This window comes from Gopherus evgoodei, chromosome 3 (assembly GCF_007399415.2).
Source record: "Gopherus evgoodei ecotype Sinaloan lineage chromosome 3, rGopEvg1_v1.p, whole genome shotgun sequence".
Taxonomy (NCBI): Eukaryota; Metazoa; Chordata; order Testudines; family Testudinidae; genus Gopherus; species Gopherus evgoodei.
The window spans coordinates 199,618,596-199,636,530 of NC_044324.1; the positions used below are offsets into that span (position 1 = coordinate 199,618,596).

The 17,935-nt window shown below is 45.6% G+C and overlaps 1 protein-coding gene across 2 annotated transcripts in view; it reads left to right on the forward strand.

Moving 5' to 3' along the window:
- The window catches only part of CFAP36 (cilia and flagella associated protein 36), a 138,615-nt gene that overhangs the window by 69,775 nt on the left and 50,905 nt on the right, over positions 1-17,935 (forward strand). For both annotated transcript variants that reach the window (XM_030557808.1, XM_030557807.1), the window contains exons 5-7: positions 1,482-1,569; positions 8,951-9,002; positions 17,010-17,142. In XM_030557808.1, coding sequence (XP_030413668.1) covers positions 1,482-1,569; positions 8,951-9,002; positions 17,010-17,142 — 273 coding nt within the window. The remainder of the gene's footprint in view (positions 1-1,481; positions 1,570-8,950; positions 9,003-17,009; positions 17,143-17,935) is intronic.

Below are 17,935 nucleotides of genomic sequence, written 5' to 3' on the forward strand. Positions count from 1 at the left end.
CTTGGAGCTGCTCCCGGGAGCTTCCTGCTTGCTGTGCGGGGGGATGGGGGGCAGGGAGAAGAAGGGTGCTAATGTCATGGTGTCCCCCCTCCCCTGCTCCTGCACCTCATCTCTACAGAGCAGGTGGGAGACATGACAGGGTTCAGGATGGAGAGAGCTTGCTGGCAGCAGCTGCTGTCTCAACTTGCTGATCTACTTTGACAGACAGTGTACTTAGAGTGGTGTCAATATACTTAAAGGGGCAATGTGCATCTCTCTCTCTCTCTCTCTCTCTCACACACACACACACACACACACACACACACACACACACACACACACACACACAGTGTGTGTCTCTGTCTCTCACTCACACACAGACACACATGGTATGTGTCTGTCTCTGCCATGCTGTGTCTCCTCCTCCTTTCATTCGTGCTGCTTTGTAGAGTGTGAGGCTACATTAACAACAATGTGTTAATCCATGAGGGCTCAGCTGAGTGCTAATTCATCATTTAGTAGTGAGGCATTCCCTGGGAAATATCCCACCCTCTGACTCAACCACCTCAACCAAGCTTCACAATCATATTGCTGTGTACAGTATTAAACTGTTTGTTTAAAACTTATTGTGTGTGTGTGTGTGTGTGTGTGTGTGTGTGTGTGTGTGTGTGTGTGTGTGTGTGTGTGTGTGTGTGTGTGTGTGTGTGTGTGTGTGTGTGAAGTCTTTGTCTGACAAAAACAAATTCCCTGGAACCTAAACCCCCAAATTACATTAATTCTTATGGGGAACTTGGGTTAATTTAACATAATTTTGCTTAAAGTAGCATTTTTTAGTAACATAACTACAATGTTAAGCGAGGAGTTACTGTACCTGTAATTGTGCTTCTCTCAAGATCTTTCTGATATGATTCCCATTCATCCATCCATTTTCCTCCTTCAGAGTTTGGGGTTTTGTTGTTTTGTGCTGTTTTTTCCTTCTGTAATACACCTCTACCTCGATATAACGCTGTCCTCGGGAACCAAAAAATCTTACCGCGTTATAGGTGAAACCGTGTTATATTGAGCTTGCTTTGATCCAACAGAGGGTGCAGCCCCGCCTCTCCGGAGCACTGCTTTACCACATTATATCAGGTCACATTATATTGGGGTAGCGGTGTAGTTCTTAGTCTGCAAGATAATTTTTCACTTTGGCTTGTCACTTGGGAGCTTTGGAAATGTGGGAAATGGCACAGAATAATGGAGAGCCTGGCTCATGCTCTACCTGCTACAGCTGCCCTTGGGGACCAGTTCTTTAGAACTTTGAGAGTTCTACCAGTCTCATATTGGGAAGTTGATACCCAAAAATGTAGAGTCTTTTTGGAAATATATCTTCTGAGACACAGAATTACAGTTTAGTAATTTCCCCCTACTATTCTCTCTCTAGTTGAAGAATGCATGCAAAATGGAGTGAGAATCCATTTTCTTTAGAGCAATACATGCATTTTCGCTATGTTTTTTTATAGGTGTGCTACCTGACTGTTTGACAGATGGTTCTGATGTGTTCACTGAAATTGAACAACAAGAAATGAAAATACTCAGAGAGGTTCTTAGGTAACAAGAAATGGTCTCCTACTTAATATTTATGGTAGTAGATATACATGGATATTCTGCTGCATTTTACTTGGGTGTTTCCTTCATTTTGTAGGTGGCATAAATATTCTTCTTCAACACATGTCAGTGTGCATCCTAATATAAGTGTACATTTGTGCAAGCTTGGAATCTTTTGTACAACCGTGTCCAGTGGGGCCATGCCTCCTTGTGCTCCCATGAGAAGGCATATAGGGCAAAGTGTCCCCAATCGTCTCTTATTTCCCGCTTAACACCCCTGGCAGTGAGACACAACCTGGACTGTATCTGACCTGCTTCTGAATTTCAGAACTCTTCTCCAATGAAGAAACTCTTCTTCTCTTTGTTTTATTAATTTCTTCATTTGATTTTTTGTTGTGTGTTTCCATTCCAAAGGAAAGAAAGAAGAGAGATTTCCCCCTGGGAACTCCCCCTAGACACCTGGGTGAGGTGCTTTGCACCTGCCACTGGCTGAGATGAAATCAAAACCCACCAGATTTAAGCCTTGTCATTCCTGCTGTTAGTTGATACTCATCATAGACGAACACAGCAGATGCCTGTGTTGTCTTGGGGAAGCACACATCCCCAACAAGTGTGACTCCTGCTTCTTTTTGTCCTGTACCCTGAAATCTTGAGATATGAAGTTCAAACTGCACCTCTTGGAGCAATTCATGAAGGTAGCTTTAGATCCAGGAGTGGAGATATCCTTCATACAGGAACCAAGGAGATTGTCTTTGGTGAATATCCTGGCTACTGGGCACAACATCCATGGCTCTAGCAAGGAAGGGAAAATAAAAAGGTGTCCAAACCATCAGCATTGGCACCCTCAAACTGATCACATCTAGCTTGGTACCAAAGACCTTGGTGTGGACTGTGTCAGCGTGGACTGTTTCAGCACAACTCCAAGATAGAGAAACCCGGCTTCACCCTCTGAAATGAAAAGGTTCCTCCATGTCAAATGCAATGCAGCTTGGAGCAGATAACATATCTGTTCCTCAGAGAGGACTCTAGACTGGGAGAGAAGCCCTCAAAATGCTAAGCATCAATTAAGTATAGTTCCAGGACATCGGCAATGACTGAGCACAAGGATGGTAGGTGCACTGGTATCGACTTCTGTGTTGAGATCTCTGGCACTAACCCCAGAGCCGGAACCATTCCTGGTACCAAGATATGTCTTTGACTAGCCCCCCTTGCTGCTTTTCTCAGTACTGAACCCAACACAGACATCTACCCTGGAACTACTAACATCAGAGCTGGAACTACATGCATTGGCAATAGCATCCCTAGAGAGTTACCTCTCTTCCCTATGAAAGGGCCATTCCTTCTCCCTTTACTTGAGTAGGGCACCATTTCCTGAAAGCCAAGAATGTCAATACCAGCAAAGGTACCCCGAAGGCATGTAATACCAAGTTCCAGTGCGGAACTGGCAGCCAATGGGCCCTCCTTGGTCAGGCAAGTACCAATATAACCCGCCACCAAAGCTGTACTGGCTGTACTGGGGCCTGTACTCTCAGATTTTGAAATGGAGTCTCTTCCAGTGTCTTGGCAAAGAGGAAATCTCTGCCACCTTTGGCATCTCTTGCAAGAGCATGCGCACTAGAACTGGAGGGATACCCAAGAGTGGAAGAACTAGCAAGAGACACACTCCAGCTCTCCTCCCCACCGAAGAAATCTTCCTTGTCCTGAGATGAAGCAGTCACTGTGGCCCCAACACTGGCCATCAGTGACTTCAGGGCATTTTAGAAAGTATCATTAAGGATAGTGGATACAAGGGACATCGAAACAACGGTGATTCAGTTTGTTTGACATCCTTGGTGCCTGCAAGAATTGCTCTCTTGATCAATGAGATAACCCAAAATACAGCAAAGTGTCTGTGGCACACCCAGGCCTTGCTTTCCTTGACTTTAGAGCAGCTGAAAAATCAGTAACAGGGTCTACCCAAAGGCTTTGAGTGATTCTACGCATATTCAGCACCAGCTTTGCTCGATGTCTCCATCATTCAGGAGAAAAGCAGGTCAAACAAAGAAACTCCTAAAGACAAGGACCCCAAGAAGCTGGACGTTTTCAACCTAAAGGCCTACTCCTCAGCACATCCAACCAGTTCCACATCATGATCTATCATGTACTGTTCATGAAATACAACTTACTGATGTGGGAGAGGGTGATCCCCTTCCTATCTTGATTCCCACAAGATGGCAGGGAGGAGCTGAGAGACATAATCAAAGAGGACCAAATGGTAGCTAGAACTGCGCTACCAGGGACAGTTCATGAATCAGATACAGACACTCACTTGATGGCCATGGCAGTCACCATGTACTGGGCCTTCTGGCTTTAGGTGTCTGGGATACCAAGAGAAGTCCAAGCCACAACTGAGAACTTACGCTTTGAGGATATGGATCTTTTTAGTACAAGAACAGATGAAGTGTCACAGACATTCTGTCACATATTCCAAGGCAACACTCAGATCCCTGGGCATTTATGCTCTGGGACTGTATCATGAACCTTTCTGCAACCACCCCCAAGGCAGAGAATGCTATTGTTTTGTCACAGTCACCAGCCCAAGTATTCACCTAGAAAGCAACACTGATATTTGTTGAGTTGCCTGTTTTCCTCCTCCATATCGCACCAGCCTGCCTTCCAGAGACAGCAGGTTTGATGAAATGGTCAAAAGCCATACCAAGACCACTCCAGAGCTTATACTTGAAAACTACCTCCCTGCTTACCATCAGGCACGGCTGGACCTTATAGCTGATAAATGGGTTTTGGACATTAATACTCACAGCTGCATCATTCAGTTGACTTCCTCACTCTCTACCTGCCTCCCTTCCCTATCCCTTTTCCAGAGCCCTGCTCATGAAAGCCTTTTAGAAACAGAAGTGACTTTGTTGCTAGAGCTGGTTGAAATTCAGAATTTATGGTTTACAGGAAATTTTGACATTTTGAAATTTGGTTTCAGTTTAAATAGGACTGGAACTAAATTTTGTAAAAATTTCTCATGAACCAGGGTTTTTGAAATTTTTCATTTTGGAAACACGGAAAGATGGTGTTTGCAAAAGGAAGTTTGCTCTCTGATCCACAGCAGCTGCTCAGTGAAATTAACATTCATGCTGGACTGTCATTCATTCATGACTCTGTCACCATCCAGAACATTTGTCACAGTTGCATCTGAAACAGGATAGCCCACTTGAACCACCTGCAAATTCAAGGGACCTTCCCTTGAAAGATAGGAAACTATATATAAACATTTTAGAGTTCATCAAACCGCCATGCATGGTATTCATCCTGATCCTGCAAACTTTTGTGCAGATACTGACAGACAGTATGTCCACTATCCAACCAAATTAACAAGCAAAGGGGAGCATGCTCTTCTGGCCCTGTGCAAAGAAGCCATCATTTTGTGAAACTGTCACTCCTGTCAGGGCATAACCCCAATGGCCGTACATATTCCAGGAGGCAGCAATGACCTGGCTGAGTTCCTAAACAGACAGTCCATCACCAGTCACAGGTGGTCACTACTGAAATCCATTGTTGACTTGATACTTTGCCAGTGGGGCACTCTACTGATAGGCCTGTTGGCTTCCCAAAACAATTCCAAGTGTCTGAACTTCTGTTCCAGAGGAAGCATGACCCTTGGATCTTCACCAGACCCCTGCTTCTACAGTGGAACCAAATTCTCCTTCACACGTTCCCACTGTTCCCTAGGATGATTGCCAAAGCATGATGAGACGAGGTGAAACTCATTTTCATAGCCGGCTTCTGGTGAAGGCAATTCTGACTGAGAGACCACCTAAGGATGTCTGTATGTCCAGAACACCTGATCTACTGTCTCAGAATTAGGGACAACTATTCCACCCGGACCCTAAAATGTTGCAACTGACATCCTGAATATTGGCTGACTGAGTGCCATGGAAAAGGACTGCTCTTCACTTGTTTGGAAGATCCTGGCTCAGGAGCAGGAAACTGTCTACAAGGAGCATCCTCTTCTAAGTTGAATAGATTGTCTATGTGGGTGGCCCAATTTGGCCTGAAACCAAAGAGTCTGGACTACTTGTTTCATTGAAATCATTCTGGATTTTCTTTCAGTTCAATCAGGTCCATCTGGTGGCAGTATCAGCATATTGTCCACTGATACAGTTGCTGTCAATCTTAATCTCATTTGATCGTATCCAAGGTCTTTTAAGGACTTTATGCATATTTACTCACCGATCAAGGACCCTGCTCCAGCATGGGACCTCAGCATTGCTATTCTTAGGTTTATGGAGCCCGCCTTTGAGCCCCTCTCAGAGTGCTTCATCCACCATCTTATCTTCAAAATGGTATTCCTGGTCACCATCAGTGCAACAAAAAGGGTCAGCAGCCTCCAAGTGCTCATGGTAGAACCCCCATGTACTTTCTTTCACAGAAAGATAGTGTTCCTGAGATTTCATACAAAACTCCTCCATTTGTATCAATCAACTTGTATGTATGTAAAGGCAGCATACGTACATACAATGTAAAGGCAGCATACATGCATACAATCAAAGGCAGTACTCTTGACAGTGGAAGCCACACTCCCTCACTCCTGCTGGGCATGCTCCAACTGCTGCTGCAGTATAAAAGGGAGCAGCCCAGCTCAGTCAGGGCTAACTGCTGAGGAGGAAGGACGCACATTGCCAGCTCCAGCTGAGGAGCAGCAGGAATCCTGGACCACAGGAGCCAGAGGTGCCGAGCCTCAGACTGACACCCAAGTGTCGGTGGATGCCCCAGGGAGGTTGCAGTTGCTGGGAGCAGTGCAGCCTGTGGAAACCAGAGACACTGACACCCAGACCACAGATGACAGGAATCATGATAGAAAGTAGCCAGGGGCGGTGGGGACTAGCCACTGTCTCCACAGCAGTCGGTGTATTTCAGTCAGACCCCGCCACTGACTCAGTGGTGAACTCACTTGCTATGATCAGGGCCGTGAGCTTGGACATGGTAGAGTCAGGTGGGCCCACATCCTCCTATCCCCTGTCACCCCACCCTTGGGTGGCAGTTCCCCCATCTGAGGCCAAGATGCCTGCATTTGTCGGCCAGCTGCCAGAGCTGGGATGATAGACTGTTTGCCGTCTGTTCTGCCAGAGAGCTGATCTTCCTAGACCAATTATTGCTCTGTCCAGACTGCAGGCCAGGGCCCCCACCCAAGCCATATTGACTCAGGCCACGCAGCCCTAAGGCCAAGGGCAGCCACGTTGACTCTGGCTGCTACATCACACAGCCCTGAGCTTAAGGGCAGCCATATTGACTCTGGCCTCTAGGCCTCACAGCCCTGAGTCTAAGGGCAACCATATTAACTCTGGCCATTAGGCCACGTAGCCAAGAAGCTAAAGGCAGCCATAGTGAAATGACACATGGGGCACGAGTGCCCATTTCCCCACCCCAAAGGATGACAGGGTATACAGGCCATGTGAAACTGCTACATGGAGCAGTTTGATCACGTTTGTCAAGCATTACGCACTGAGTTTGGCTGCCTGAGCAGATGCAAAGTTTAGGAGAACTGAACTTCCATCTCTATTCAACCGATGCTTCTGGCTCTTCTGCCCACCTCCTGAGGAGGATACTGCTTGCCAGTCATCTACAGTGGAATCCACACTGATACATACTCAATGAAAGAACAGTTATTTACCTACAATAACTTTGGTTCTTCAAGATGTTTTACTCAGTATGGATCCCACAACCTGCTCTCCTTTCCTGTTTTTGAAGTCCTTTGCTGTGATGGGCTTTGAGTTGCAAGGGAACTGAGGCAGGGCTGGGACCATGCTGCCATCCAGGAGCTTGAGGGGAGGCACAAGACACACGTGCAGCCCCTAGACACTGCTGTGCAAAAGATTTCAAGTTGAGGTGCATGTGCACGTACAGAAGGATCCACATTCACTACATCTCAAAAAAACACAGTTACTGAAGAGTAAGTAACTGTTCTTTCTTGTTAAAGGCCTAATCATGAGAGGATGTAAATACTAGTTGCTAATGGGGAAAAAAAACACACAGATGTTTCTGGAGGCTGAGGGTTGAATCCTCAGCTCTGGCTAGTTTACTTTAGCGGTACCAAATGGTGTGCCACTTTAATATTCCTCCCTCTTCCCATCCCATTCCATCCCAGCCTCCTGAGCCAGGTGTGTTTAGCTTGCACTAGCTAGTAAGGCATCTTCCATCATCAAGGGATTGCCAGAATATAGGAGCACTCTTGCTATGCCCTCTTCTTCTGGGCACTCCCTTAACAGTTAACTCCCTTAACTCCCAATGGTTGGGACAATTCTCGGCTGCCTTGTTAGAGCGGCATTATGGCTCCTTTGCATCGACAGAATACCGTGCTCCTCTCTGTGACCATGTTTGGATGGGATACTGATCCCTTAGATGATTTGAGTTCTGTTTTTGCACCATGCTTTCCTCTTTCCCACAACTTATTGTAGCTCCTGTGCAGGGGCTTTTGCAGAGCTCCAGTTCAGTTGAGTTGGCATGAGAGAGCTGGTATGGCTCCTCCAGATCACGCCCCCTCCAAAAAGAAAAAAAACAACAACAACAATGTGGCAAGCAACTGGATCAACAAAAACCAGCACAACTAGTCTGAGGCTGTATTACTATATGATGTTTCCCCTCTGTGTTGTGGAAACTCCCTACCTTCTGCTCTTCAGAGAGTGGTGAAGGGCATCCATGATCATAAAAGAGAGCAGATAGTGCCCATAAGCAGATGGAGGCAAGAGGCAATGTATATTTTTTGAGAGGTGCCTTGTCTTTTGTGTGGCTCTCAGGTTATCTGTGACTAAAAGGAGTGGAACCCCTATCTTCTTGCTTGGGTAATATGCTGGGGAAATCTATCACCCAAAGGAGGAATTCCCAGGAAACTCTCCTATGCAGATTAGTTCTGCACAGAGGAGAATGAGGCCTATAGTTTCTCAGGATGTCTGTCTGTCTGTCATAACTCTCTATTTCTATTGAGGGTACTCTTTTAATCAGGGGTCAGCAACTTTTGGCATGTGGCCCATCAGGGTAATCCACTGGCGGGCCACAAGACATTTTGTTTATGTTGACTGGCCACAGGCGCGGCCCCCCTGCAGCTCCCAGTGGCCGCAGTTCACCATTCCCGACCAATAGGAGCTGCGAGAGGCCGTGCCTGCGGACGGTCAATGTGAACAAAATGTCTCATGGCCTACCAGTGGATTACCCTGATGGGCTGCATGCTGAAGGTTGTCCTGCTTTTAATTGAAGTCATCAAAGATTTTGGAAGCTTTGGTGGTTTATCACTGTTATCCTTAGATTGTTCCTAGAGTGTTTAAACAGTGCTAAATCAATATGAATCACTTTTATATGCAGGACTCTTGCATATTTACTCAATTTTTTTGTTTTACAGGAAGTCTAAGGAAGAGTATGAAATGGAGCAAGAAAGGAAAAGGTCTAAAGAGGTGAATGCATTTTTTACATATATATAAAATCAGTTGTGACGATTAAGTAATAAGCTCCTCAATATTTTTGTCCTTGATAGCAACTTTCAGTCATGGCAAAGTCTCCTTGTTGCCATTATAAATTAAACTATCTTTGCTTTTGAAGTTTCTATGTCTCTCCCTTTTATTTGAGTGCATTCTTGTGACATTATTAACATCAGTGATATGCATGATGGTATTAACATCATGGGGGAGGCAGCCCAATGACGTCTCCGTTCTGTGTTAAAGAAGAAGTGCAAATAAAGCATGTGTTTTTATCAAATGGCCAACTGAGAGATGTGGTGTTTGGAGAAAACGAACAAATAGCTCACCCTGTCTACCCACCACAGGAAGAGGAGAGGGGCACTGGTGACGCCATTTTTTATTCTCAGTTGCAGTTATCCAGTTTGAAAAATGGTTTTGATGTCCATTATGTAATATTTATGTTGTAATAGTGCCCAGAGATTCTAATCAGAATCAGGGCCCCATTGTGCAAGATGCTGTACAAACACAGACAAAAACATAGTCACTGTTCTGAAGTGTTTGCAATCTGTGTGCCAAAATGTTTATAACTATGGTTCTTTGATACTTTATTTCAGTACAAGTAAGCTTTAGCAGTTGTACTGTACTCATCTTACTGTCTAGTAGGTGTGTGCATGACCAGAGTTGCTGTACTTAGCTTGGCACAAAAAACAGTTACCTACCTTTCATAACTGTTGTTCTTTGGGATGTGTTGCTCATGTCCATTCCATTCTAGATGTGTGCGCGCCCATATGCATAGTTGTTGGAATTTTTTGTCTTAGCGGTATCTGTAGGTTTGGCTGTGGCATCCTCTGATGCTCCACACTCATGCGCTGGTATATGAGGCACCACTGGCCCTATGCCCTCTCAGTTTCTTCTTGCTGGCAACTCCGACAGAGGGGCAGAAGGGTGGGTAAAGGAATGGACATGAACAACACTTCTCAAAGAGCAACAGTTACGAAAGATAGGTAACTGTTTTTCCTTCTTTGAGTGCTTGCCCATGTTGATTCCATTTTAGGTGACTCACAAGCAGTATCCCTGGAGGTGGGCTCTGAGTTTATGGTCATGCGGTTTGCAACACTGCTCTACCGAAGCCAGCATCGTCCCGAACTTGCTGGGTGATCGCATAATGGGACATGAATGTATGGATGGATGACCAAGAAGCATCCCTGCAGATGTCCAGAATCGGCACCTGGACCAGAAAGGCTGCCGGCAAGCTTGCGCTCTGGTTGAATCGGCTGCGACAGTCGCCAGTGGTGGCACTTTGGCCTGTTCATAACAGAAATGGATGTAGGTGGTGATGAAATTCTCTGGGCAGATACAGGAAGGCCTTTCATTCTGTCTGCTGCCATAACAAATAGCTGTGTCGACTTACGGAATGGCTTAGTCTTTTTGAGGTAAAAGACTAGTGCTCTCTTGATGTCCAGAGAGTGTAATCTCCACTCCTCATATGACTTATGAGGTTTTGGAAAGAAAACCAAGAAGTATATATCCTGGTTGGTATGAAACTGCGAAACTACATTGGGCAGGAAATATGGGTGTGGCCGCAGCTGAACCTTGTCCTTGTAGAACACCGTGTAGGGCAACTCTGAGGTAAGTGCTCTAATCCCAGAGACCCTATGGGCTGATGTTATTGCCACCAAGAATGAGACCTTCCAAGAGAGCAGAAGAAGGGAACAAGCAGCTCAAAGTGGGGCTCCATGAGCCTTGACAGCACAAGGTTCAGGTCTCAAGGATGGGATGGAGTCATGGACGTGCAGGTAGAGCCGCCTTCAGACCTTTTAGAAACCAGACCATGATGTCGTGAGCAAAGACTGACTTGCCCTGAAACGGAGGGTGGAAGGCTGAAATGGCTGCCAAGTGGACCTTGATCTACGAAAGAGACAGGCCCTGGAGCTTCAGATGCATAAGGTAATCTAGGATCAACTGCAGTGAAGACCGTGTTTCAAGGCCGAACATGTAAACCATTTCCATTTGGCCAGGTAGATTGCCCTGGTGGAGGGCTTCCTGTTGCCCAACAGAACCAGTTGGACATGGGCCGAGCACTCCTGTTCCTCTGCATTCAGCCATGCAGCAACCAAGCGCAGTGCGGCTAGATTCAGGTGCAGAAGCCTGGTGCTGTTCTGGGATAGAAGCTTCAGCCAGAGTGGCAGCTGCCAGAAGGGTCCAGTCGCTTGGCATCCTTATTCTTAGGCATGTCCCTTTGGTTGATACAATGAGCGACCCAGGGGGCGGGTGGGTATACAGGTACTCATTCCCCTTTGCAGGTACATAATACTTTTCCGCCCATTTGGAAGTGGGTGGAATGGATGAGGGTGTTTGTCATAGCACTTTAGCAATCTTGAGAACTCCTTGATGGACTGGCAGCACAACCCATGCTGGGATAGCAGCCGATAGCACGTCAAAGAGAGTGTCCAATTGCTCTGCCAGCTCCTCGACTTCCAGGTTTAGGATGGAAGCCATCTTTTTGAGGAGAGCTTGGTGCTCCTTAGTTATCGAGAAGGCTAGCATGGGAAGGGCTCGCCACCACCTCATTCGGTGACAAAGACAATGAAGGCATTGTGAGGATGAGGAACCAGGGCACCTTCCTCTTCTGGGGTGGCAACCTAGGCATCCACACCTGCTCTCTTAACTCTGTGCTGGAGTCTGCACTGTGCTCTGAGCACGGCACTGGCATGAGGTGGCTTATCCGCAGCAGCCTGGGAGGAGTGGTGAGAGTATGGCCCCGATATCATTGATATGCTCCAAGAGTTTCATTGGGCTGGCACTGGCATGGTGAAGGGCACAGAGTCAGATTGGAAGGCTCCAATGCTGGGCGAAGTGCAGCCTCCATGAGGAGGGCCTTTAGTCGGATATCCCACTCTTTCTGAGTCCTGGAATTAATGTTTTTACAAATTCTGCACTTCTCATTTATGTGTGACTCTCCCAAGCACTTCAAGCAGCTGCTGTGGGTGTCACACACATTGGCCTGTTTCATGATGAACACAGTTTGAAGTCTGGGGAACGGGGTATGCCCTGCCCCGGGGCACAGTCCCTGCCGGGACTCTAACTAACTAAACTAACACATAACATTTAATGACTAATTAGCTGACAACTGTATGTAACAAAGAAGACAGTCAACAGTCTGTAAGAACTGCTATCACACTTGCAAAGCAAGATGAAGGAACTCTATCCAACTGTCACCGGCGGTAAGAAAGAACTGAGAGAGCGTAGGGCCAATGGCGCCTCATATGCCAGTGCATGAGTGCAGAACTCCAGAGGGCGCCACAGCCAGCTCTACAGATACCGCTAAAGGCAAAAAATTCCAACAACTGTGCCATTGGGTGCACACACATCTAAAATGGAATCGACATCAGCAAGCACTTGAACTAGCAGTTTGTGCTCAGGAGGGTCCCCAGAATAACATTGCTCTGATTAGAGAAAGTGCATACATCTTTGCAGGACAGAAACTTTGTCACCTGTGACCTGAAAATTTGGTAAAGTTTCCCATTCAGCATGTGCCCTTCCGTGTGCTTCCCACAGCGAGTCCACCCAGTCGGGGTCCTGGGGAAGCCAGAGGGTCCTGCACCCCCACCTTGCAGTCAGACATGACTCTCAGCCAGCCAGTAAAACAAAGGTTTATTTAAATGACAGGAACACAGTCCAAAACAGGTCTTGCCCGTACAGACAGCAAGACCTCCTTTAGGTCCATTTGGGGCCCCAGGGAGGCCACAGCCCCGCTAGGAGCCCTGAGCCTCCACGGAGCTCCCGTCCATTTTCCAGCCAGCTTCCAAAAACTACCAAACCCCCTCCAGCCCCTCCTACCTGGGCTGTCTCTCTTTCCTAGGCCAGGAGGTCACCTGATCTCTCTGTCTCCAACACCTTTAGCATCCCCTTGCAGGGGGAAAGGGCCTGGCCATTAGTTGCTAGGCGACAGAGGGTTGGCCAGAGCTGTATTCAGAGGGAACATTAAAACCAGTCCCACTTCATCACAACTGGACACAAAAGTGGACTGGCTAAACTGTGAGCTATTAGCCAGTTGAAATGTGACAAAGTTCTTCACCAAGTAAGCGGATCCTAGATATCTGGGAACAAAGGCTTTGGCACAGAGATGGCTGAATTTGCTTTTGTATGCTTTCTCTTTTCTAATGCCATGAAGAGTGAGCTCAGTAAACTGGAAAAGGGGAAATGTGGTTATTTTCATCACCCCACACTGGCAAAGGAAGCCGATTCACATACCAAGTGGAAGTGTCATAGAAGTCCCCAGTCTGTCTGTTCAGCAGAGAGGATCTTCTATTGCAGGCCTTGCTCCTGCATTCCAACCCAGTGTAACTGAATGTGACAGTTGGCTGTTGAATGGCAAGTCCTGAACAAGATCCTTCCAAAGTTTGAGACTTTCCTAGTCTCTTGCAAGCCTTCCACCGTTTTGGCTTCCACAAAAAGGGGACAAAATTCTGTTCCTGTTGTCACTATTAGTAAGATCAACCCTCAGAAACCAGTCATCCAAATTCTGCTGGATTTCTTACTAGATGGCCTTGATTTTGACATAAAACTTCACACACACTTGCAATTTACATCTTAGTTCTAAGAACAATCTCAAATGCAGACTCATCCAAGTCTCTGGTAGATCATTCAGGGATGTGAGGGTTCCAATACATCTGTCTAAACCAAGTCATCATCATTATTTGTATAACAATAGTACCTAGAGGCCCTACAGAGATTGAGGGTCCGTTGTGCTAGGTACAGTACAAACAGTTGAGCCTCCAAAGGACTTAAAATCTAACTGTACAAGACAGACAACATATAAACAAATCTTGAAAAGTATACAACTTGTTTGTTTTTGTTTACTGTTTTCCCCAAACTATTTTCCAACTCCTGCTCTGTACAGGTGCCCCAACCATTCTGTTTCCTGCAGTTGACCAAGAGTACTCTACCCTCCAGCTGCACACCCCACAAAAAGTCCCCTTCCCTAGTTAAAATGAGCGAGAACATGCTGCCATCACAATGTATTTTCCACCTCCCCAACCTGGAACCTGTTCGCAGTGCTTGGACATCCCATCCATTCAAACTTATGGCATCTAATTTCCTTTATTGCCTCTTCTTAAATACGTGCTCTCTGTTCACAGTCACATTGGTGACAAGAGTTACAAATTCTCTGCTGTTAGAAGACACATACCATACTGCGTGCTTCATGAACGTGTATTCTTTGTACTCCAGAGTAATTTGTTTCAAAATAATTTCTCTTTCCTATATCACAGGAGATCATTCTTCCTACAGTCCAAAGAAAAAGCGTCTCACATACTAGATTTGAAAAGAGATATTTAAATTTACCTTAGTGCAATTGATCATTTCGGGAAATCATCCTTATTTGTTTTTGCCCCTAAATGTGTGACCTAAAAGCATCTAAATCCTTCATATTTTGCTGGATTAAGTGCTCCATCATCAACCAGTATGCAGCTGCAGATGAACTGGACCCAGGAGGAATAGGAATCCACTAATACATTCCTTTGCTGCTGCCTGGACAGAAAGGACAACAGCCATATCTGAGTAAATCTGAAATTGGACACCCGATTGTCCATCAATACCTTTATAAAACATGACAGGATTGGCCTTCCATTCCTAGTAGCAGTAGCATTTGTCAGGAAAGTGTTCCACCCCGTGGTCCCAAAAGATTAAAGCTGCTAATTTTAGGAAAGGGAGAACCTTCTTTCTTATCCCTTCATTCCAACTAACTTTCCTTATCGCTAGCTACATACCAGATATCTGAGAACTGAGGTTGACATCAGGAGCCAGAATGGAAAATCTGTTACCTGAAGATTTTTCTTTTGGGGTTCCACTTCTACCTCAGTCTGCCCCACTTGAGATATGTTCTTCAGGAATCAGTACAGCAGTCTTTTTCCAGATCCATATATATACAGTATGATTCCAGTTATATGAACTTACCTTTTTTCAAAAATCTAGTTACAGAATCCACAGTATGTTGCCCATGTAGGTTTATGTTTATTACCTGCCAGTCACTTCTCAATTAGTTAATCAACAACTTTGTATTTGTTTAGTGGTTCTGAATGATTACTTGCAGTTACTGTGACCTAATCCTATTTCAGCAGCAGGTTGGCAGGATAATTTTGAAAAGAAAAAGTGCTCACAGTAGCTTTTCTATTTAACTGAACACTGGTTATCTGAAAGTTTTGGATACCCTCTAGGCCATTAGGAGAAATGGGAGTGTGCTGTATATAGTTTCATAGTTGAAGAAAGCATTTCTGTTTAGAGTTATCTACTAAAAAGAATTTAGTGTTTCTGTACAGCTTTTCTGGCCTGATGATGGTATGGATGGGGTAAGCCTTGCCGTTCTGAGGACAAATCTGAACTGCCTCTAGCAGATGTGATGTGTAGGGGGGGCATATGAGGTGAAATGTCCCCCCAGATTGGCTTGGTGGAGGGAGAAGGGGCTCTGTCCTTCTCCTTCTGTGTCTGCCTTCTGTCATGCTTGGTCCCTGTCCCTGGAACCTGGGCCCAGACAGGGAGCAGAGGGGGTGAGGCCAGCTGCTACTCATGCCAGCCACTGTGGGTTGCTGTTCTGTGCAGCGCAGCTGCTGCCTGAGGAAAAGTCTGGCAACGGCGGGCCATGTGCCGCTCCCCCTTTCCCTTCCCCCTCCCTCCGCCCAGGCCTGGCTGCAGAGACAGGGGCCGAGCAAGCCAGAGTTGCCTCTTCTCCCCGGCACGTTTCTGGTTTGCTTGGCCCTTTTCCAGCAGCTGGCCCTGGTTGAGGGGTGGCCTGCTGCCACTGCCAGGCTCTTTCTCAGGTAGCTGCTGTGCTGCACAGATCCATGACCTGGAGCAGTTACCTTGAGCCATGTGAGAAGCGGCTCCCTCCCACTCCCTGCCCAGGCCCAGCTGCTAAGGACAGCAGTCAAACAAGTTGGGGAAGGCGGTGGCGCAGCGGGAGAAGGACAGAGTCTCCCTCTCCGCACAGATAACTCTGGTGGGGCAGAGAGTGAGCGATGGCCCCAGCCTGGGCACAGGCCAGGGTTTCTGGGCACAGGAGACGGTTTGTCACAGGCCACCTCCCTTTAGATTGTGCCCCTCAGTATGGAGGATTTGCAATGACAAAGAGTGTGAGAGGCAAGCCCAAATGTCTCAGAATGGAGGAGAGATTTTTCCCAAAAATCATTGGGTAACAGATTTTCCTTTCCATTAACTAACGTTCTGCTATTGTGGTATCTGCTGTTGTGGTATCTTTTCTACAGACACACAGGCCTTGGCTACACTCACACTTTACAGCGCTGCAACTGGGGTGTGAAAAAACACCCCCCTGAGCGCTGCAAGATACAGCGCTGTAAAGCGTCAGTGTAATCAGGGCAGCAGCGCTGGGAGCGCGGCTCCCAGCGCTGCACGCTACACTCGTAAGGGATGTGGTTTACATGCAGCGCTGGGAGAGCTCTCTCCCAGCACTGCCGCTCTGACTACACTCACACTTCAAAGCGCTGCCCCGGCAGCGCTCCCGCAGCACTGCCGGGGCAGTGCTTTGAAATTCCAAATGTAGCCATACCCACAGACATGCCCCTATCTCCTGATTCAGGTTCATATTTCTCAAATATACTGATGGTAGAACAGCAGAAGTCTGCCCACATAGTCGCACATGAAGTATGGCATCAAATCTCTTTATATGGCATGGAGGCAAACACCAACCTACCTGAAATTCTAAATTTCAGTGGTTCTGGGTTAGGAGGAATGTCTTGAATTAAACTCAAGTCTTTTAATTTATGGTAGTGAGTCAATAGGCGACTTCCTGTTAGTAGTGAGTAAAGCGTTTTCTCTTTTTTACCTCCATAGCATAGCACGTGGGCGTGACAGCATTAATAATTCATCAAAAAGTTAATAACCATCTCTGACAATCCAACCGTTCATATTTTATTCTTGTTTGATATTTTTCATGGCTAAGATACATTATTAGAAAATGTAACAAACTCTTTTGTTTTTCATTCTAAGACACATGAAAAATTGAAGTCATCAGATGTTACATACGGCTGTCCCGGATATTCAAGAGAAGCAAAAGTTAAGGAATCCACTGAAGAGATTGAGAAAGTTGATGATTTTGAAGAAATTGCAAAATTATCATTAGGTAATGTTACTTGAAAGTATTTTATGTATTACATTATAATTAGCCTGCTCATCTCTACTCATTATAGAGAAATAGGAGTCTTAATTTTTCAGCAAAGAAGTTTGCCTTTCACATGCCTGGAAAAAAAAGAAATAAAATGAAAAAGAGAGGTTATAAAACAAATTTATAATTTGTATAATTAATATAATAATTTAATTAACCAGTTACCTCTACTAGGTTTCTTATTGTACTTTGGATCTGTGCTCCTTGGCTAATGAACAGACTAGAAAATTATTATAATTTTATGAGTTGTCTTAACCAAAATAGCTTTTAAAGTAAATAAGAAATTGCAGAAAGCAAAAGATGATTAGATGTTCACAATGTCAAAAATTGACCTCAGTGTGGAATGTTACAATTTTGAAGAGATAATAAATTAGTTGAGTTAATTCAGAGTCATATCACAATCTTGTTACAAAGGCAAACTTTTAACCTAATTCTGTGCTAGTCTTAGCGGGTGACTTTGCTATCAACATGGAACTGTGGATCCTTAGACATAGATTCTTATTTTCAATCAAGTTTATATGCCAGTGGAATTATGGAACTGCTCATGTCTGTTCATCCAAACAATTCTGCAGTAGAATTTAGAAATTTAGATAAGTTACCTAATTGTCAATGAATGTTAATTCAGTTCAAAATTACCTTGCCCGGGTAATATTCATACCCAAGCTTTGCCACTTACACCACACAAAATTCTCACATTAAAACCAAAACATAATATGCAGATTCTAATTTCACTGGAATTTCACCAGTGATG